Source organism: Salvia hispanica, chromosome 6, assembly GCF_023119035.1.
Source record: "Salvia hispanica cultivar TCC Black 2014 chromosome 6, UniMelb_Shisp_WGS_1.0, whole genome shotgun sequence".
Classification (NCBI taxonomy): domain Eukaryota; kingdom Viridiplantae; phylum Streptophyta; class Magnoliopsida; order Lamiales; family Lamiaceae; genus Salvia; species Salvia hispanica.
Window position 1 is genome coordinate 11701568 of NC_062970.1, and position 22887 is coordinate 11724454.

General features: G+C 36.4%; 3 protein-coding genes across 3 annotated transcripts; all 3 read right to left on the bottom strand.

Annotated features, from left to right (window-relative positions):
- Positions 1 to 3377: 3377 nt before the first annotated feature.
- Positions 3378 to 4399, bottom strand: LOC125197525 (transcription repressor OFP1-like). The gene is made up of 2 exons (XM_048096282.1): positions 3999 to 4399; positions 3378 to 3905 (listed from the first exon to the last, which is right to left on the bottom strand). The coding sequence occupies exons 1-2, from the start codon at positions 4327 to 4329 to the stop codon at positions 3487 to 3489; spliced, it is 750 nt and encodes a 249-aa protein (XP_047952239.1). The 5' UTR covers positions 4330 to 4399; the 3' UTR covers positions 3378 to 3486.
- Positions 4400 to 12793: 8394 nt separating this feature from the next.
- On the bottom strand, positions 12794 to 15189 carry LOC125192375 (U-box domain-containing protein 16). Its single transcript, XM_048089912.1, has one exon. It carries the CDS (start codon positions 15004 to 15006, stop codon positions 12967 to 12969), a length of 2040 nt encoding a protein of 679 aa, XP_047945869.1. The 5' UTR covers positions 15007 to 15189; the 3' UTR covers positions 12794 to 12966.
- Positions 15190 to 21567: 6378 nt separating this feature from the next.
- Positions 21568 to 22887, bottom strand: LOC125194691. Its single transcript, XM_048092934.1, has 2 exons — positions 22275 to 22887; positions 21568 to 22133 (listed from the first exon to the last, which is right to left on the bottom strand). Exons 1-2 carry the CDS (start codon positions 22885 to 22887, stop codon positions 21568 to 21570), a joined length of 1179 nt encoding a protein of 392 aa, XP_047948891.1.

Genomic DNA, 22887 nt, shown 5'->3' on the forward strand with positions numbered 1-22887 from the left:
CATAGGTGATATCTGAATTTTTATATAATCACTTTTTTTTTCTCTTTACACTTTTTTAATATATTTTTCAGACTTAAATACTTAAATGCCCCCAAGTCATAATGAAGAATATTTAAATACTTTTATAAATCATTCTAGGTATCCAAAAATATAGACAAATACATACTCCCTCTGTCAAATCTAAATGAGACGTTTCATTTTTGCACCTGTTTTGGAAAAATAATACTCCCTCCATCTCATAGAAATGTCATATTTCATTTTTTGCCCGTCCCAAGAAATAATCCTACGCATTTATGATAACATTTTCCCCCTTCTCTCTGACCTAGACCTGCCCACGGTTCATGAACCGGCGGTTTCGGTTCGGAACCACCGGTTCCGATTTTGGGAAATATAGAACCGGAACTGAACCGTGAGGCTGTTTCACGGTTTCGGTTTCGGCTCGAAAACTGGTGGTTTCGGTTTCGGTTCGGAACCGCCGGTTTTCAGACGGTTCGTTTTTAGGTTCGGTTTCGCGATTTCACGGTTTTTTTCCTTAATTTTTTTTTGCCATATAGTTTGAAATTATAAAATAAATTGGAACAAGGAAATGGATAGTTTAAATTGAGAGATTGAAGAGAGAAATTCTTGTTAACACTAAAATGAGGTGAGTGTAAGTAAGGATAGAGAGAGTATTTAATATAGATAAAAATAGAGAGAAATGAGATCCAATTTGAATTTAAAATCAACATTTAAGAATAAATAAATAAATAAAAATAAAATAAATGGTGTTTTGTGCAATCAATTTTGAATAGTGCAGCCATCGCCCATCGTCAACCAATCAATTTTGAAGACTCAACTAATCAATTTTGAAGATTACAACATTAACCAATGTTAATTTGAGTATTATATTATATTTAAAGTAATCAATTCTTCTGAGTTTATTAAAAAATATTGGATAAATATTTATTAATAATTATCCATACTCCATAGATTCCATACGTAAAAAAATGTGTTAATTAATAAAATCGAAAATAGTATTATAAAGTTATTACCATAAACCATACTCCATAGACTCCATCTTGTAATTTAGTTATTTTTATTTTATTATCTTTTCTCTTATGTTTTCCAAATTACCATCCAATTTTACCAAATAGTATTATAAAGTTATTTTTGCTACAAAATTTTGTCCCACATTATTGTTTCTATGGATATTACCAAATCTAAAAATGAAAGTTATTTATATAAGAGTATAAAACTCATATACCGGATCATTCAGCAATGTTTTATTTAATGGAGTATAGTTTTAATATACGGATTAACTATGTTTAAATTTATCATTGCATTGGCGGTTCGGAACCGTAAAATCGCCGGTTTGGAACCGTCCGGAACCGGCGGTTCGGTTCAAAAAATTTGGAACCTGAACCGAACCACGGTTCTAAAATTCACGGTTTCGGTTCGGCATATTTTTTGCGGTTTCGGTTCGGAACTGTAACCGCCGGTTACGTTTTCGATTTTAACCGCCGGTTCGGTAAACCTTGGGCAGCTCTACTCTGACCCCACCAGCCACTACATAATTTCAACTACTTTTCTCATTCTCTCATACTTTACCAATTATACATTAAAACTCGTGTCAACCCTAAATGACCAATTTCTATGGGATGGGGGGAATAATAAATAGTAAAATTGAGAGAAAGTAAAATAAGAAAGAGAATAATGTATATAAGACTCTCCTCTACAATATATTCCTTCTTACTTTACGTTCTCTTTACTCTAACTATTAATTACTCCATTTTTTAAAAAAAATATGAAAAATAAAACGTCTCGCTTAGGCTAGGAAGGAGAGAGTATCATTTTAAGTATCCAAAAACACATCGGGTTCAAGCATTTCTAGTAGAGAAAGTTATGACCACTTCACAAAGAGTACGTATTCCAAAGAATTACGAGTCGAACGTTTATGAGACGACAAAACACACTGGTCAGCCGCTTTATGCATGTCGCAAGTAAGAGAAAATGAGAAAGTCGAACATTTTATGAGCCAAAAAGACACCCGGTCAAACAAAATGTGTATGTGCTTATGTGCCCTAGCTATTTTAATAGCTAGGCTTGGGCATAACTCCCAACATAACTTTTGGCGACTGCTAACTCAATTTAAAGAGAAAAATATAGTTTGGAATGTCATCTTTGAAGAAGGGGAGAAAAATTGAAGCTTTATCCACCTAAGCCTTGTTCATTATGATATAGGAGTACTTAGCTATTGATTTTTTTATTATTCATCATGAGTGGATAGAGCTTGGGATTACTTCTAGTTTATAGTAGGTAACTTAAAACATGTTTTCCTATACTGAACGACTTAAGTTTTCATGAGTTTTTTAGTTCAATTCAAATATTCTTGATGTAATCTATGTTATTTTGCTTTGGAGCATTAATATAACTAGAACTTGCCTAAAATTCAATGTCTCTTTAACTTTGATTTAGCAGCATTGCGTACTTTGGAAACTATAAGAACTAGAAGTGAGAGAGCTTATCGTTCTTGGGGATAGATCGTTGAATCAGGTTAGATGCTAATTGTATGCATAAATCCTAGCTGACATGATCAACTTATCATAGGTGTACCAATCCCCTACAAGTAATCAAATGCATGTGAACATAAGACAACGTGGGATCACTAATAATTTTGAAACTCAATCATTATATTTGAAACATGATAGTTGCTACCGAAACAAATTAGTAGTCTCTTTACTGCGTTACTTTCGAGTTTTAGTTTCTCAACCTGTTTTGTCTCGTTTCAAGTTTAAAACTTCTTAATCTCTTCCCCGTGGGTTCACTATCTTTTCTGCTACATTGAACACGTCTGCATACTTGAAAAAGTAATACTTTTGGTGATTTATAATTTATTTTATGAATCTAATTACACCTAACATACATATATTGAGGGTTTGGAGTCGTTCTCCCTAAACTGTTATTCCCCCGGTTCGGTGGTCCCCATTAAAAGTCTCATTTTGTTATTTTTGTCCAGTACCCATTTGAAGCCTCATTTCACTTTTATTATGTTTGGCTAGTGGATTCAACATTTCACTAACTTACTCAACTCATATTTTATTACTTATAAAATTAATATGTAAAGTACAACCCACATTCCACTAACTTTTTTCTATTAATTTCATTTACATAATTAAATAATTTCTTAAAATTTGTGTCGGTCATAAATGAGACTTGTAATGGAGATCCGATGAAATTTAATAATTTAAAATAAAAGGTACTACTATTATTATAAACTATTTCGTTTAGGTAGAGTATAAGTCAGGTGAATCCGTGTAGATTTATGAGATGGGGAGTAATATATTTGGTTTTTAATTAACTGCATATATTAATGAGATGAGAGTCAGCACAGCAAGTCCTCGTCCAATGTATCCATAATCCTTCAATCACGCTTCATTTAAAACAGGGATTACAAATATTTTAAATAAGTGATATGTAAATATAATACATAAATAAAAGTGATTAAAATTATTGGAGGCGAAGATGAATAAAATCAAACCAAATCTGTTTGAAGACATTAATAATAAGGTGATGATGGTCGTCGGAATTGAGCAGCAGATAGCAAGCAAGCAATTCTTCTAGATCATTCGACTCTCTGATGTTGTACTGCGAAATCATCTCCACCATCGATTCTCTAAAATCTCGCCGCGGATCCTTCGACGCCTTCAACACCACCATGCTCCGACGCCGCCCGTGAACCGCCAGCCGCGGCGATGAATTCACTCGGAGCTTTATTCCCGACGGCTGCCTCCTCACCGGGCTGGCAGACGGCGCCGCCTTCCTCGTGATGATCGGCGGGAGGCGGCGGCACTGAACGTCGCTTTTGCCGGGCCCACATTTGCCAGGGTCCTCGGCAATGCAACTTTGCACAGCAGCCCCTGCTGTTCCTAATACAAAAATAAAAAAAATGGATAAATATATAAATAAATAAAATGAAAGCCGGGGCTGCAGTGCAAAATTGGACAGCAGAGGATCCCCACCCCTATCCGAATCCGAACTGTATTCTGTCAGTATAGAATCAGGCTCGGATAATGAACTCCTAGAGTTCGTACATTCCGAGGAGTTGTCGGCGGTCGGAACAGAGGTGGAGAATTGGCGGGGTTGTGTTGGCCGGCTTGGCTGGACAAGGGCGAGGCCTCTAGTGAAGTAGTAAGACTTTCGCTGGTTGGAATTGGTGAATTCCGGTGAATGCAGTGATGAGTCTTTGTGTTTGGAGAGGTTTAAGGTTTTGGTGTTGTTGTTCATGTTCTTGAGCTTGTGGAACCAGGCGTTTGGGATCATGTTGGAGAATCTGAATTTGTAATTACCCATTTGTTTACGATCATTAATTTGGGTATTGGAAATGGAATGTTAGGAAAAAAGATGGAAGAAAAGACTATGCATTGCTATGCCTATGAGTGTGTGTGTGTGTGAGATGATACATAAATAGAAAAAGGATAGATGTGGTGTGGGGTCTACACATGAAGACTTATTTGTACTCCTTTCATTCATTGATACAAGGCCAAATCAGATTGGGTATGAGTCTTACGAAATGTAGTAGAGAGTAGGTGATAAAAGTTTAGCAGGAGGCCAAATTTGATTGGGTATGATTCTTGCGAAATGTAGAGAGTGGGTGATAAAAGTTTAGCAGGAGGCGGATCCTATTTTATATACTTCATTCGTCCATGAAAAATAGTCTAATTTTGTCATTTTATATGTTCTTCCTATAGTCTAGCCACTCCAATGCCCTAGCCGAGCAAATAAATTGACAAATACGATTAATCCATTTTAATTATTGGTGTTTATCAAATATTAAAAAAATAAAGTGCAATAAATTGTAAATATAGAGTATGTATAACAATTTTAAAAAAAGAAAAAATCAGCTAGCTGATCGCTCGCCGCGCAATAGACGGCCAACGATCAGTTAACCGATTAATCCACGCCCTAGCTCTAGGGCATTGATTTTTCGTCCGTAGGGCTAACCTAACGTAATAGAGGACTAGTCGAACGCCGGTGAAAGTCACCGAAAATAACCTCCAACTCGGCTTTAAATAGCTAGGAGGGTTTGTGAAATAATATTGTAAGATTATGATATTAGAATATTTGCAAAGATTTGGTAATCGTATAATCAGATTTTCGTAAACAAAAATGACGCTGCTGTGACAGTAATCAAGCACTGAGGCGTAATAATTAATTAATCTGAGTGTGGAATTATTTATATGTTTGTCGCATCCCCCATTCTCTCGTCCGTTCAATTTGGCTATCATAAAAGAAAGGCTAATCGCTGCCTCGTTTTTGTTTTATGTAGTAAGTTCGTATTTATAATAAATTGAAATTAATATTGTGAGGATCGGAAATCCTGTTTCTATGTGCAAATTTACTGATAACAACTTTTTTGAGAACTCATAATAATGTTTTTAAGCTGAGAGAGTTAAGGTGTAGCCTTCAGCTAGAATTATATACCTCACGTTTGGAATGAAAATAGTAGCAAATATATTTTGTACGATATGCATTGTGATTAAAAATACCTGGAATACTATTATAAATTATAAAAAAATTTTAAAAATTAAATAATTAAAAATCCTAAAAGTTAAAAATTACATAATTAAAATCCTAAAAATTTAAAATTATATAATAGTCGGAAACGCAGCCTTGCGTGGACTCCCTCCCAATCATAAGGGATGTAAGGGCAAGCTGATCTAGCTTGATCTAAGAGAACGGATGGTGGCAGTGGCGGAAGATGTAGATGAATTGTATGAAAAATATGAATGAGAGATAATTTGATGTGAAAAATGGATGATGAATGTGTGTATTTATAGATGATTTTGGGATTACAAAATTTTCTTAAAAAATAAAAAAAAAATTGAAAAAAAGGCAATAAAAAGGTTGTATTTTTGGGAATCTGAAAAAATATATATTTTTAAATTTTTGGTATTGTTTTTTATTTTAAAAAAATCCAACGGATAATTCATTGGCGAATAGAAACGTGCCACATCGCCTGCTCAGCGGCACGGTCGTGCTCGATGCATCGAGCAGCGCCGTGCCAGCAGCGGACAACAGGGTGCCGCACCGTCGGCACGGACGACGTTCGTCCCAGCGAGCACCGCTGCGGATGCTCTAACAAAAGACGGGCTAATATTGTAGAACCCTCCCAAAGAAAAAAGAAAAACGTAATCCCTATATCCGCTAATAGGAATCCCGATTTACCATTTCAGTTCATCCGTCATTAGAAGTCTCGATTCACTTTTACTATAAATGATAGGAAGACCTCATTTTCCACTAACTTGTTTCACTTACATTTATTTATGCAAAAAATGGGTCACATTCTACTATCTTTTCTTACCTACTTTCCTTTACATTTCTTAAGACCCGTATCGAACTCAAACGGGACTCCTAATAGCCGATGGGGGGAGTACAAATTTTCATGGAATTTGGATGTCATAAAAATATAAGTTACTTCTATTTTGTATGCTCAATTTGAGTACTCCCTCTTTCCCACAAAATATGTCACACTTTTCTTTTCAGTTTGTCCCACAAAAGATGCCACATTTCCATTTTTAGAAAAAGTTCTCTCTCACATGAATATAAAAATAATATTTTTCTCTATCCATTTAACACACAAGATAAAACCTCCTAAAATCTCGTGTTGTCCCACAAGTGTGACATCTTTTGTGGGCGGAGGGAGTACTATTTTTTAATGATGTTCTAAACTTAATTACATTCCTCTTTAAAATTATTAATTTTACAAAGAATTGATTTATATTTTGTTGTTAAGTGGATTTTTAGTACATACCATAAATACTCCCCTCGTCACATTCAAGATGTCCATATTCTTGAATAACATTAGATTTTAGATAGAGTATTTGAGTATAATAAAGTAAAGTGAAAAAAGTGATTGAATAATTTAACGAAGGGATGAGAGAATGGTTTGTTTCCAATATAGAAAGGGAACATGAATGAGACTGGGATGTATGTTAACCAAGAGATAGTAGTTCTAACCTTATGCCAAATTAGAGGCCTTTTTTGCGAAAACTTAATAACTTGGTGATACTTTCAGAAAAATGCTGAAAATTGTGTAGACAAAACATGATTTACTCTGAAAATAACTTGGTCGTAAAAAGTTTACCTCTTTAGTTTCAACATGTGATTTCTAATATAGTAAAAAGTTAACAAAATGTTGCAAAAAACTGGGCTATTCACATCCGGGCTTCAAGATGACAGTCTTAACAAAAGCATGAAACATCAATTTCATTGTAAAAAAAAATGGAAGTAAAGTGGGCACAAACAAACACGCAAATAGGCTGTCGAATTCATTATTCCCTTCGGAAAACCCCTATTCGGAAGGACAATTTATTGCCACCAATTTCATCTGCCCAAACAAATATTGCACTCTAGCTATTCTTGAAAAGCCTAGCTATGGTTCTTCGAAGTATGGGGCTTAAAAATTTCCAGTGGCATGATTCGTAGATAACATTTCTTAGTCACATTTTCTACTACTCTGAATAATGGAAATTGAAACATATCAACCATATTAACAATTGAATAACCTCTATTCAAATTAAGTTTATATGTTCCACTTGGGAAAAATACGGAAAACAAACTCAAGCAGTGGATTGAATAGATAATAATTTATCTATAACTACAACTGAAAGAAAAAATTTAAACAAAATGAACGAAAATTAAAACAAAACAATAAAACTTCTAACTGTAAATTGAGTCAAGTAAAGTCATCAGAAAAATTACGTCCTGACCAGTGTTCTCGATTTGATGTGTTTCCTCAAATATAAAATTAATGACTTTATTCAAGTGCGTAGAAGTGCCTTACACCCATAAGGCACCGTTGAACATGACTGGGTTCCGAGAATCAAGTAAACCTAAAGAGGCTAAATATGTATTCGTGTGATGCAAATGCTCCAGAGTTTTGAGAGAGAAAATGTGTTGGGTTGATCATTAAGTGTGTTCTCTCATCTCAATATATGTGACCAATTGATTAGGCCAAAGGCATTCAAACATTTATTATTAACAATCTTCCACCGTGGTTCAATCCTACAATCTCAAACCACCTTATTCGACATGGAAAATGCAAATGCATGCATGCACACACTTAAGCTCAATTCTTGACATAAAATATTTCATTTGAGATAGTAGTTTAGTGCTTTAAACCTTCTATAGTCAATAATATTTGGCATACCAATGGGTTGGTTGAGTTGATGCTTTGCATCATTCTCCATTGGTGTTTAAATTAAACAAATACTTCATCCGTTCCTCCTTCATAGTTGAGTCATTTTTCCATTTCAGGAAGTTTCTTCATAGTTGAGTCATTTCTATATATGATAATTTTTTTCTCTTTCTTACTTTACTCTCTCTTACTTTATTCTTTCTACTTTATTCGCTTTATACTTTATTCTCTCTACCTCTTCCTTTTCCTTTCTCTTACTTTTTTATCTATCTATTTAACACACCCAACATTCTTATCTATGAAGACACGGAGGGAGTAACATTGAGACAATTGTTGTATGATTGACAATAGCAGCTCGTTGTCAGCTGTAACACCCAACTTTTCGAACTCTAACCCTATGTAATTTATTTCTTTTAAATGTCGTGACAAAAGCGAAATAAATGAGGCGTGTGGAATTACTGCATGATATTAATGCTTGGTGTTTTACTTCATGAATTTAGTTACGTGAATTGATTCTGCGAACGACCTTGTTTTGAATTATAAATGTGTGACTCGCGATCGATTGAAATATTTTTGTTGAGTACTTGGAATAAAACCAGGGCACTAATTAATTCCTTACGAGATGTTGGAATTTTTATTGTCGAGATTACCAAATTTAATGTAATAATCATTATACTTAGAGATTATTTAATCGACTCAATTCCGTGTTGAGCAGGGATTTAAATAACAACACGAAATGAACTGATTAAAATAAAAAGATATAAGAAAGTCCAATTATGTGTTTACAAGTTTGGGCAAAACAAAATAAAATAAATTAAAAGGAGTTTGGGCTCCAAATTAATTAAATTAACTTTCTACTCAAGTGTTGGCCCGCGACGGCGTGGTGGCTCGAGCTCGACAACAGCCGCTACTGCTCGCGGCGGCCAGCAACACCGCGACGGCAAAGGGAGAGTCGAGTTGGGGCTAACCGATTTGAGGGAGAGAAGAAAGGGCGCTGCCACGAGGACAATGTATAGAATATGAGGAATTTAAGAATTGATTTGGGACGAATGGAGGCTTGGGAAAATAGTAAAATTATAAATTTCATTGTCATTAATGATATCAAAATCATGTTAATCATCATTAAAAAAATGGTTTGCAGCCGATTCCAACAATGAAGAGTTGAAGAAAAAAATTTGAACACAATTGGGGTGGGTCCGAAATTCCACTATCACACACCATTTATTACACACTCCAAAATTTTCTTAAAACCCGTGCCCTTTAGAAATGAGACTCCTATTGTTGGACGGAGGGAGTAATAATTTGGTTTTGGGCCCACATTTTCTTTAGTCAAATTAAATAACTCTTGGGCTTTATTCTCTGTCTAAATAAATAGTGTCTTGGGCCAGCTTTGCTCTTTTTAATCCTTCAGGTCAGTTATAATTTAACTATGTTGGGCTGGAATATTATTATTTCAACTTGGGTCCGATTAAAATGATTTTGGTCAGTATTTGCTGAATTTTTGGGATGTAAGCGGCCGACCGGCATTACACGCGATATCTCGGGCGACCGCGAAAATGAAATTTTAGTTTAAGTCGCTAGTAAAGAATATACAAACAATTAAACTCTATGATTTAATTAAGATTTGAGTTTGGTAAATTCTTAAAGACTATCGAGAAAATAGACGAACCTTTCGGGTGCATGTATTCTAATTCATTTGAATATTTCTCAGAGTTGATGAATGTTTTCATTTATTTTCAAAAGGATTTTCTGTGCAAGCGAGTTGATGTTGAAGTGAGAAATATTTTGAATTAAAGAATTAAGTTTTGAGGTGGGCTTAAAAAAGACTAGGTCCTAAGTATATTTTGATGTGAAATGTAATTTGGAGTTATATTTATCATACCATATTTTATATTTATGGAACCTATCTGAATACCATATTTTATATTTATGGAACCTATCTGAAGTGGCTTCACATGAGCCGAGCTCTTCCCTTAAATCGAAAAGAACAACTCTTCATGGCACAGTTGCATTTTAGTCCTTGAACTTCTTTACTTGGTCAGTTGCATCCGTAATCTCCAACATATGTGTAAAATTCTTGGGTAAAAAAAACTTGTAATTTCATCTTGTTTAGAAAAAACATATCAATAATTCTTTTAAATGATGTGGACAATGTAGTGCACAGTATCCAACTACACCGAGAAAGAGAAACTAATTTAAATAGAAAATGTAAAACAAATACTCCCTCCGTCCTATAATAGATGTCACACTTTTCTTTTTAGTTTGTCCCACAAAAGATGTTACATTTCCTTTTTTTTGGAAAAATCACTCTCTCACGTTAATATAAATATATATTTTCTCTCTCCACCTAACACACAAAACAACATCTCCTAAATTCTCATGCCATTTCCCAAATATGTCATTTATTGGAATGGAGGGAGTAACTAATTAAATCGAGTGAATTACACAAATATAGAAAAATACTTCATCAGTCCCACAAGGAGCCCTATTTGATTTGGGCACGAAATTTAAGAAATATAAAGAAAAATGTGTTGAATAAGTTAGTGGATTGTGAGTTCCATTTATATATACTCCTATTAGTTTTAAAATAAAATCTGAGTTGAATAAATTAATGAAATATGTGACCTACTTACCATTTATGGTAAAAATGAAATAAGATTCTTATTATGTATGAATGGAAATAGCAAAAAATAGGGCTCTTTTTATTGGATGAAGGGAGTATCAGTAAAGCCAATCTAAAAACATTTAAAGCTTAATTTTCTCCTTGTAGATCAGATTAAGGAATTATTCGTCTATTGTCTTATAAATCACACCTGGAGATGTCATGCAGCCTGCAAACCGTGGGCAGACCCGAATAGCCCGCCAAATTTATTAAGTTAGGGTTGAAAATTTATAGCCCGATAAAATTACAACTCGATTAGCCCACAACCCGTTAGGGCCAGACCCGAAAATTCGATAAAATTTCTATTGTTCTATTTATTTGACTCATAATTCGTCACTTCATTGATTATTTTTATAATATACTCCCTCCGTCCCGCTTAAGATGACACGTTTTCCTTTTTAGTTTGTCCCAACTAAGATGACACATTTCCTTTTTTGGTAAATTTCTCTCTCCAATTAATACACTCAATCACTTTTTCTCACTCCTATTAAAATATTCATCTTTCTTTATCTCTCTACTTTAATACTTACACTCACCCTCTCTCTCTCCAATTAAACACTTTAACCAATAACTCTTAAAACCCTGTGCCGGCTAAGCAATGTGTCATCTTAGCCGGGACGGAGGGAGTATATAACTACAAAAATTACTTTCAATTTTATACTCCATCTGTCTCATAATAGATGTCACACTTTCCTTTTTTTGTTTGTCTCAGAAAATATGTCACATTTCTTTTTTTTAGAAAAAACTCTATCTCACATTAATATAAATATACTATTTTCTCTCTCCACCTTACAAACAAAACAACATCACCTAAAATCTCGTGCCAATCCCCAAGTATTAAATATGCAAATTATATATTAAATTTTTATTAGTATAATAATAGATAAATAAATTAGAAACCTCAAATTCACTAAATATTATATAAATTTCTAAAACATTCTTTAAATTTTCTCGAAATATGTTTATACTTCATTTTGCACAAATCTCAAATATTAATATTTGTTCATATTTATGTTTGAGTTTAAGCATATACTCCATCCGACTACGAAAAATAGGACATATTGTGAATTGCACAAGTTTTAATGTGGAATTGGTAAAGTAAGAGAGAAGAGAAAAAAGTAAGAGAAAAGTTGTTTTAGTGGAATGTGACGTTCATATTATTTTAAGAGAGAAGTGAAAAAGTAATTAAGAGAGAAGTTGTTGGAAACTTTGTTTTTCTAAATATTCTACTTTTTGTGGACAACCAAAAATGGCAAATGTGCTATATTTTTTGTGGACGGAGGGAGTATCTCAAATTATCAAATTTATCATAATTAAATGTTTTACATTTTATAAATATAACTAATTTTGACCATTACTTATTGGATTGATCGCATTTTTATTTTATCGGTAGCAACCCGATTAACCCGTTGGACTAGCACGAAACCCGAGCTTTCAGGATTAGCGTTGAACTTTTATAACCCGAAAAAATACAACCCGATTGACCCAAAACCCGATAAAATTAGTCTGAAACTCGTTGGGTTGTCCCGATTTACATTCCTAATCACACCCATCTTGACGAAGACGCACTATATATCTAAAAACATCTTGATACAACTCACTTGTGTGTAAAATTACACTTTGTACATTTTCTAATGATTATTATCTATATAAGAGTTGACAATATTTTGCTTGTGAGATCCAAGCTTATTATTAATGGCCTTTTAATGCTCTAGGAAATAATTTTTTATAAATAAAACATCAAACAAAACAATTTAATAACTAGCACAAAAGATCTTCTAAGGTCATAAATAAAACAGGCGTTATTTTGTTATAACGGTAGAAAAGTAAATTTAATTATTATTGAACCGAAAATTAAAAATAAATTAATATTTTTTTATTAAATCAATTTTTGGCTGTACATACTTTTGTCACGGAAAATTACTGTAAAAAACAAGAATTGGCACTTTCAATCATAGTGATTGTAAATGGAAAATTGAGATTTGTATATAGAAGTGTATAACAGAATTCACAATTTAGCCATCTAGTAGGTTGGCTTGAACCCATTTACATCAGACAAAAGAAGAAGAAAAAAGTTATAAATGAAATGAATGTGGATGGAACAAATAATTTCTAAAGGTACAAATGTTTATGCAGGCAGTACAATCCTCGTTGAGATATCCAGAGATGTCGCGGAATGCTGCGTGCTAAAATGCTCCCCAATTAGCCCCGCCGCCCATCTCCTCAAAATCCTCAACAATGTCGCCGCCTTCCTCCGCGCTCTCCCCGTCCCCGTCCCCATTATCTCCCACACCACCCTCTCAATCCCGCTTATCGCCGCCAGCTCCGCCACCATCTCCGATCCCCCTTTCCGGCACATGTTCACCAGCGTCGCCGCCGCGCTCTCCCTCGCCCTATCCGATCCGTCTCTCAGCACCGCCGTGAGCTTCTTCATCATCTCCCCGTGATACGCCGCCGAGATCGCCATCACTCCGCCGCGCTTCACCACCAATTCGAGCACCGCCACCGCCTCCTCCACCATCGTCTCCATAACCTCCCCAACCATTTCCACCACCCCTCCCTCCACCAGCTTCGCCACCGCCTCCCTGTCCCCCGCCAGATTCAAAATCGCCACCATGGCATCCCTCCTGGGCCCCGTGGGCCCCTCCTTCGCCAAATCGAGCAACGCCTTCACGACACGTGTTTTTTTCCCCAGCTTCTTCCGGAACCCTTGCACCCCCGTGAGGCTGAACACGGTTGCCGCGGCATTCCCCTTCGCCTCCCACGTGGCGCCGGATCTCAGCACCTCGATTACGCCGTTAAGTACGCCGTCCGTCTCCATTATCCTCGCCTTGTTCGCTTCCAGAATCGACATGTTTAGAATCGTCGTAACGGCGTTTATCTGTAGGCTAGGGTTGTCGGAGCTTAAAAATTTGACCAGCAGCGGCAGAGCTCCGGCGTCGGCGATGCAATTCCGGCAGTCGGAGTCCGTCTTCGCCAGCACGCGAAGCTCGTGGACTAATCGGTCGATGACGATCACATCCGCCGTTTGCGATGACGCCGTCAGTTTGTTGACGAGGAAGGAAACGGTCATCTTAATCGCTTCCAACGCCGTCTTGTTCTTCAAACCCGCGCCGTTAGCCTTGACGTTGACCTCCGTTGACTCGAAGGGGATCCTCTGCTCGCGGCACCACATTGATATCAAGCTCTTCAGCGCCAGATTGGGGATGAGCTGCGTGTGGGTCAGGGTCTGACCTGTCTTCGGACACGTGGCGTGACCCGATTCGATCCACAGGATTATCGACGTGCGGTCGTATGTCTGTCCCGTGGAGACCACCACAGGATCGCGCATCAAATCGAGGGTGATAGGGCACCGGAAGTCCGCCGGGATATTCCCCTCCGCCGCCGATTTCTGCCGCCTCGTTTCGATTCGCGGCGTCGAGGCGCCGTGGAGCACGCATTTCGCGTAGCGCACGAGTCCGATCAGCGCGATTACCTCCGCCTTCGATTTCTCGTCGTCTTGATTCTGGACTTCGTCTTCCAGATTCTCGATTTCGTTGCTGCAGCTAGCCGAGTCGCGCAAATTCAACCGCTCGAAAATCTGCCGTAGCTCGGAGTGGTCAGGAGCGATTTCTCGTTTGATATTCTCCATTATTTTCAGAACCTCCGCTCTTAGGTTTTCATCGACGGGATCTGCGGCGGTTTCCGAACACTGCTTCTTAATCAAATCGAGCAATTCACAAACATCTTCACTCAAATTGAGATCTCGCGCGGGGAAGATATCAAGCAGCGTCGATAATTCAACGATCAAATGATGGAACGAGCTCGAAATCGACGGAATTTGCATCAAAAGCCACATCCTGCTACAGGTGGAACAGTCTTCCAATAGCACCTTAATTCTCTGCAAAACTATGTGCAATTCTTCATAGCACATAGCCGCGGAAGGCGGAGAAACAGTCATCGGATTCCGCACAAGCTCCTCAAAAAGCACCGAAATCAGCCTCGATTTTCTGATAACAGAAGCAGAAATTCTCCTGAGAAGAATCCCCAGCGGCCGCAGCGAAGAAACATCTTGCGATAGAACGAGCAGCGACTCCAGAAGCTTTTGATCGGACAAATTGGGCGACACAAACGCTCCTAGCGACGGCCGCCGTTTCCTCACCGGAAAAGCATCGTCCGACACCGCCATAAATCAATTAAATAGTAAAAAAAATCTAGGATGGAATAATCGTTTTATTGAAGATGAGAATTGCAGAAACGGAATATGGTGAAGACTTGTGGTGGAATCAAAAGAAGAATGGAAGAAATGAGCTGTGAAATGTGAAAGTGGACCAAACTAAGATGCTTCTGCTAAAGTTTATTTTCAAAGGAAAAAGAAACGTAAAAAACGGCACCAACTAATTAATGGTTTATAATAATAATCAAATTAGGTAGTCAGCTGAATAATTATCTCTGTGGATTCGGTATTAATTAACTCATGAAAAGAATTAGTGTTATTATAATTGAGACGAAACGTTTGGCACGACTGTAATTAACCACATCACAGCAAGGCTTACAGCTTACTTATGATAAAACGCGCAAGTTTGAAGAAATCAAAATGATCTGCCCACATAGATTGATAGATAAATTTTAAAAACAATATCCCCTTAGTCATTTTATTTTTTGTCATTATTTTGGAAAAATCGAACTAGTATTAAATAGTTAAAATAAGAAGAGAGTAAAATAAAAAAAATAATAATATAGATAAAAGTTTTATCTACTGTACTTTTTTACTTACTTACTTTTTTTCTTCAAGTTAATTATTTATAATTATTTTCTCAAAACAAGTGTAGAAAATGAAATGAAATGACTTTCCTACTATAGAACAGAGCCTCCTATAGAACGGAGGGAGTACTAATTAAGTGTATTTGATACTCCCTTCGTCCCATTTTAGAAGTCTCAGTTGAGTTCGGCACGGGTTTTAAGAAATATAAAGAAAAGTTGGTGAAAAAAGATAGTGGAATGTGGGTCCTACTTTTTTATATTAGTTTTATAATAAAATGTGAGTGAAAAAAGGTTAGTGGATTGTGGGGCCTAATACCATTTATGGAATATTTCAACCGGGACTCCTAAAATGGGACATCCAAAAATGGTAAACCGGGACTCCTAAAGTGGGACGGAGGGAGTAGATTACATATGCTTGTCTTATAAAAGCATTCCCTCTGTCCCATAATAGATGTCACATTTTTCTTTTTAGTTTGTCTCACAAAAGATATCACATTTCCTTTTTTGGAAAAAGTTTCTTCTCACAGTAATATAAATACATTATTTTCTCTTTCCACTTAACACATAAAACAAGATCTCCTAAAATCTCTTGCTAATCCCCAAGTGTGACATCTACTATGAGACGGAGGGAGTAATAAGAAGTACTCCCTCTGTCCGCGGATAGGAATCCCGTTTTATTTCATTTTGGTCCGTCCGCGAATAAGAGTCCCGGTTCGTAATTGCTATAAATGGTAAAGAGGCTCACATTCCACTAACCCACTCCACTCAGATATCATTTAAAACCAATATATTCAAGTGAGACTCATATTCCACTAACTTTCTTCCATCCACTTTTCTTAAAATTTCTTCAAAAACCATGCCGGATAAGAATGAGACTCATATTCGCAGACGGAGGAAGTATTACTACATATAACAAAACTTTTGAAAATAACATAAAAAACAGAAAAATTGATAACGCAAAAAATATGCTTCAACATAATAGTATATTAGGAGTATTTTATTATGTTTTTCAAATTTTAATAAGAAAATTGTTACTCACTCTCCGTCTATAAAAAATAGACTCATTTTGCCATTTTGGAACGTCCACAAAGAATAGTCCTATTTTTAAAAATGGAAAGTTTATCTCTCATACTTTTCCCACTTTTTCTTCCCTCTCTCATACTTTACTCACTTTTTCTTTTTCATACTTTACTCTCTTCTATCTCTCTTATTTTACCTACTTTTTCTCCTCCTCTCTCTTACTTTACCAATTCTAAATTAAAACTCGTGTCATACACAAAGTGGTCTATTTTTTGTGGACGGAGAGAGTATAATTTTTTATATTTTTTTATATACTTTCTCCGTCCATCCCACTATAATTGGGTCGTCCAACTATAAGTGAGACATCTCCATTTATTTCAAAAAAAACAACATTCTATCTCTCTCTTACTTTATCTTATCTCCTATTTTTTCTCATAACTTTTTTTCTCACTCATACTTTATTCTCTCTTCATGCCACTACCTAAAAATCTTTGTCCAAAGAAAATGTGTCATAAATGATTTCATTGTTTTATATTTTAAAATATTTAATAGAAAAACATGAAAGAATAATACAAAAGAAAAAGAAAAAACTAAAACTAAAACTTAAAATATCAATTAAGTAAAAAAAATTATTTGAAAAAACACATTAGTACTATATCAACCTATCAAATTATTTTATAATTAGATAATATCAATTAAGTAAAAACAATTATTTGAAAAAACACATTAGTACTATATCAACCTATCAAATTATTTTATAATTAGATATAATAATTTAGTTATACAGTGTGTTAATTAATGCTACTAAAATAATAAATTTATAATCTAAATTAATGATTTTTTTAAATAAGTGTTAAACTACATAGAAATTTTTTTGATTTTCCTTTATGAGTTTGATGCGTGATTCAAATTTATCACTGACTAATAAACACTAATAAACATGCATTTAGATAAAGATATTTAATTTGATTTAATTTCATAACTAGATATATATCCATTTGATATGCTATTAGGGTAAATTAGTTACAATAAAAATGTATTATAGCACAAAATATTATGTCTCAAAATCTCTATCCATTTTAATTTATATCTCTACCCATTTTAATTTATTTCAGCTAATTTACAATTATCTGTCATTATTATGTCACAACATTATGGAAGTATGTATTTGACCCATCTCTAATAAATGTGTTTGTACGGTGGATATGATAAATATTGGAGATGAGTTGTACGTAGGTGGATAACATCAATTCTGGTTGGCAAATGGCATCGACTAGTTCGCGGAATTAATATTATCAAATCAGTAAAATATGAGAGAATAAATTATTATAAAAGTTTGGTATCTAGTTGTTTCTTTATTTACTGAATTATTACAAACTGGTCCTTGTTCTTATCCTGGTTGGTGGTTTATTGTAATCCTTTATTTTAAAATACTACTTATGTGTATTATTTACTAAAGTATGCGTATGACAAGGTCTACTTTTCGGCGGCTGAATTTGAAAGAATATTGGGCTATTTATTTAATTTTATAATTGTTTGTGATACAACCAACAGAAAAGTATAAAATTTGTATAGGGTGATATGTAAATTACATAGAAAACAAACTATACTAAATACTACTACTATGTAGCATGTGGAATTAATTCGATTTTTTTTTATATATTGGGACTTGTTATTTTCTCGAGTATATCGTAGGAGTATGAATCTAGCATTTTAGTCCGAACATTTGAATTTGTTTTCCTCATTTGGTTAGCAACGAAGGACTAGTGAAAGTTAATCATTAATTGAAAACATATACTAATAAATTTATATTAAATGAGTTGTATTATTGTTGGTTGGATTCAACAATGTTCTAAACAACATGTTTGCTCGCATACAATCAAGTACTGCAAAGTATTGATTTAAATTTTTTTTAAAACTATGCCTTTTTGTTCCACTTATGACTCCATCAACAGACATCTGGTGCCTAAATTCTTTGAATTGGTCCAAAATGTTATTTGCTAGGAGTATCATATAAATTTTAATTTTGATAATTCGTTCTCCTTACCATTTCAAATTTTGATGGCATATGCACAATCGATGTTCCATGAAAATGAAACAGTCTATTCATCATATTCTATTATTCACCATCTTCATGTGCTTTTATGATGTTATCAACAGAGTAAATGAAAGTTAAAAATAAACTTGAATTTATATTTTATCAATGTAAATAGGATCGATATAAAAAATACTTCCTCCTCCGTACCGCTTTAGCAGTCCCATTGACTTTTCTGCACTCATTTTGTAAAAATGATAATAAATAATTAAAGTGGAGAAATAATAAAGTAAAAAAGAGCATAATATAGAGAAGAGTCTTATCTACATTATTCTCTTATTTATATTATTTCTCCACTTTAACTATTTATTATCATTTTTACAAAACAAGTGCAGAAAAGTAAATGGAACTGCTAAAGCGGGACGGAGGGAGTACTATACTAATTAAGAAGCATACTCAATCTCGAATATAATATAGTGATTGAATTCCCAATTGACAAACTCTGAACTAGTCACATGAAGTCGACGGAAGTGATCTAGTCCAATGAAGGAGTAGTTGATTTTTCCATCAAGAAAAAGAACTTTATATTCAATGGACTTCATATAATTTTTCCTTTGCCACATTTTATCCTTGTGCTATAATTTTTCTTATTTCTAGGCCTCACTTATTGTTTTGAGCCTAAACTCCTCAATTAGATTGTAAAAATGGACAGCCCGTTGCAGAGTTTATTCTTCAGAAAATAGTCATATTACTATTAATTAGAAGCCAAATTCTTAGCAAAGACTTTGACTTTAAAATTTTGGGGTTATTTACCTTACTAACAACCACTGAATACGGGACATGAAGTAATAGTGGGTCGCTTCTCTTCCATTTAATACAACTAAATTAGTACAACGCTTCTCTTACAAGTTATAGAGAGGATATATAAAGATTCATAATTAATCATATTCAATTTTATACCGGGGTGGCAAATCATGTGGATTGGGTTGATATTGGGTCAACCTGATAACGACCCAACCCAATAAGACCTAATACGAACACGACCTGCAAAGGAAACTGCAAATCCGAACACGAACCCAACCTGCTACCCTCAAACCTGAACCCGACCCGAACCTGACCCGTTAACAACACGATATAATATGGGTTGACACGACACGATAATGACCTGAACTCAATATTACACGATTAAACATAATTTTAAACTTGATTTACATCATAAAAATCAATTTTCCATGATTTAACCAAATCTGTGGCAGTAGCTTGAAAACAGATTTAGAAAGTAAACATTAATTTTGTGTTTAAATTTGGAAGAAATTAAGCAGATTTTCATTTTTCGTCTATTTAATTTAATGATTCTTAATCCTTCCTTGCAAGAGGAATTAAGCCTAAGGGATGAATTGCGGCAAGAACTACAGCAACTTGCACATCAAAAGAAAGCTCGTGAGCCGAGGCATTGGTGCGACGATGCAGTGCCCTATGAGTAAGGCTTCAGCATCCCAACACGCATTGTTTGCATATGATATATTTGGCTTTGCAGATTGGAGTTGAGTATGTTACTATATTTAGAGCATCCGCAATGGTGCTTAGGCCAGCCATAGGCCAGCAATAGGCCAGCCATTCTCTCCCCTGCCACGTCGCAACACTAAAAAATTCACCTGCCACATCAGATTTAGGCCAGCCATAGGCCAGCCGCAATAAAAATAATTCAAAATATACTACATTTACGGAATTAAAATTACGATTAAATTACGGAATTAAATTTACGACACATATACGGGAAAATTCATTAATTGCTTTTAAAAAAGTTACATAGATAAAAAAAAAATTCGGACTTCCACACACGAGCCACCGCCCCACTCTACTCCTCACTAATTTATTAAAAAAATACATAAAAAATGTTAGTATGCCTTGAATTTGTGTTAGTTTGCCGCTAGCCGAACGGGGGATGTTGCTCTTGTACATAAATTTAGAGATAGAGAAAATCGCGTTCATATAGTTTTTCAAAAATTAAAAAAAAAAGAATTAAATTTTTTAAAAAAAGAATTAAAAAAAATTTTAAAAAAAGAATTAAAAAAAAAAAAACAAAATTTGGCGCTGGCCGATCGCTGGCCGATCGGGCCGCCACAATGGCGGCGCCCGCGAGCGATCGGCCAGCCCACGCCGATCGGCTCGCCGATTTCGCTCTTGCCGACTGCAATGGTTCGGCTAGCCGATCGGCCAGCGCGACGAATCGGCTAGCCGGTCGCTAGCCGACCATTGCGGATGCTCTCATAGTGATGTCTTTAAAGACTTGCTTTTTGCGATGTGGGAAATGGAAAGAATATGACAAATGGCAATCCATATTTGAGAAGAAGTTGTTGTCTTCATTAGGCCTTTGGATAAACACTTATTAGGACACTAAAGAAGGTATCCAATCCATGGTACAATACTTCACAAATACAATCATCAATTTTCGAAACTCCTTTCTAGGATCTCATGTCTGATCCTTCCCTTTGAAGGTTCGTTTTTGCTTATGTGAAATCGATTAATCATTTGATGCGATCTAGTTTTTCCTATTTATTCAATTATATTGGATCAATTTTGTTTCAGAATTATCATTTTGTGAATTTTTACCCAAAATAAGATCATTCGTACAGTTTATTTTTTGTTAGCTTATTGTGATTTTTTATAATTGTGCTAAACACCTACATGCCACCTACTCGGTTAGGGCATCCACAATGGGACGCCCTAAGCAACGTCCTATGCACCGCCACGTCAGCATTTTATCCTCCTCCTATTCCACCTGCAGTGGGGCGGACTATAGCCCGCCCTAAGCGACGCCCTAAGCATTTTTCTATTATTTGAATATTTAAATACTTCAAAATTTGGAAAACTAACTTCATTTCATTAAAATTCAAACATTACAATACGAAATAAAAAAACTACAATTTCTCAACGGCGGCGGTTGCGGGTCCAAACTTCTTCAATCATGTCGGTCATGAGCTGAGTATGGTCTTGTTGGTTGCGCATTGAGGCCTGTCGCTGTAGAACCGCACCGAAGCCAGTCGGTGATCCTCGAGTGACCGGCGAGGTTGTCGTGCTGGAGCTAAATCCGGCTTCATCATCCACCCAATTGGTGACATGGCCACATTCTTGTTCGACTATCATGTTATGCATGATGATGCACGCATATATGACGTCGGCGATGACGTCCTTGTACCAGAAACGCGCCGGACCTTTCACGATTGCCCACCGCGATTGGAGCACCCCAAAAGCCCGCTCCACATCCTTCCGCGCGGACTCCTGCTTTGCCGCAAACAAGACTCTCCTCTCACTAATTGGGCAGCTGATCGTCTTCAAAAAAACAGGCCACCTAGGGTATATGCCATCGGCCAAGTAGTACCCCATATGATGTGTAAGGCCGTTGGCAGTGAACTGAATGGCCGGACCGCGACCCCTGCACTGATCGGTGAATAGGGTGGACGTGTTGAGGACGTTGATGTCGTTGTTCAACCCGACTACACCAAAGTAGGCATGCCAGATCCAGAGGCGGTGGTCAGCGACGGCTTCTAGGATCATCGTCGGGTGGCTGCCCTTGTAGCCGCTAGTAAATTGGCCTCTCCAGGCCGTCGGGCAGTTCTTCCACTGCCAGTGCATACAGTCGATGCTCCCTAGCATCCCGGGGAAGCCGTGCACCGTCTCGTGCATCCGCATCAGGCTCTGGCAATCGTCAGCAGTCGGGCGTCGCAAATATGTGTCGCCAAAAGCCTCCACAACTAACTTACAAAAAGTCTTGAGACATTCGCGGCCAGTTGTATCCCCGACCTGAAGGTACTCGTCGAACATATCCGTTGTTGTACCGTAGGCCAACTGGCGGATCGAAACCGTGCACTTCTGCAACGGCGTAAGTCCGGGTCTGCCGATCTCGTCTTCCCGATACTGGAAGTACTCATCACGGCCCTCCAACGTGTGCACAATGCGAAGAAAAAGATCTCGACTCATTCTAAAACGGCGGTGAAAAACATTCGGGCCCCACCTTGGATTCTCGGCAAAATAATCTGCGAACAGACGTTCGTGCGCTACGTCGTGCTCGCGGGGGACAAACGTCCGACGTCGTATCGGGCGAGGGACTCGCGCCTCCGCCTCCGCCTGCTCCCGCTGCATTTGTGCCAAGCATTCCGCCTTGGCTTCATTTACGGCATCGAACAAGGCTCGAGTCAAGGCCCGTCTACAGCCATCCGATGTACTCAAATCGTAGTCGTCGGGATTCAT

Coding starts and splice junctions, on each gene's coding strand:
- LOC125197525 (XM_048096282.1), bottom strand. CDS start 4,329: ATGGGTAATTACAAATTCAGATTCTCCAACATGATCCCAAACGCCTGG. Junction 3,906..3,998: donor CAGTTCGGATTCGGATAGGG/GTGGGGATCCTC, acceptor TTTTTGTATTAG/GAACAGCAGGGGCTGCTGTG.
- LOC125192375 (XM_048089912.1), bottom strand. CDS start 15,006: ATGGCGGTGTCGGACGATGCTTTTCCGGTGAGGAAACGGCGGCCGTCG.
- LOC125194691 (XM_048092934.1), bottom strand. CDS start 22,887: ATGAATCCCGACGACTACGATTTGAGTACATCGGATGGCTGTAGACGG. Junction 22,134..22,274: donor GATGCTAGGGAGCATCGACT/GTATGCACTGGC, acceptor ACTTTGGTGTAG/TCGGGTTGAACAACGACATC.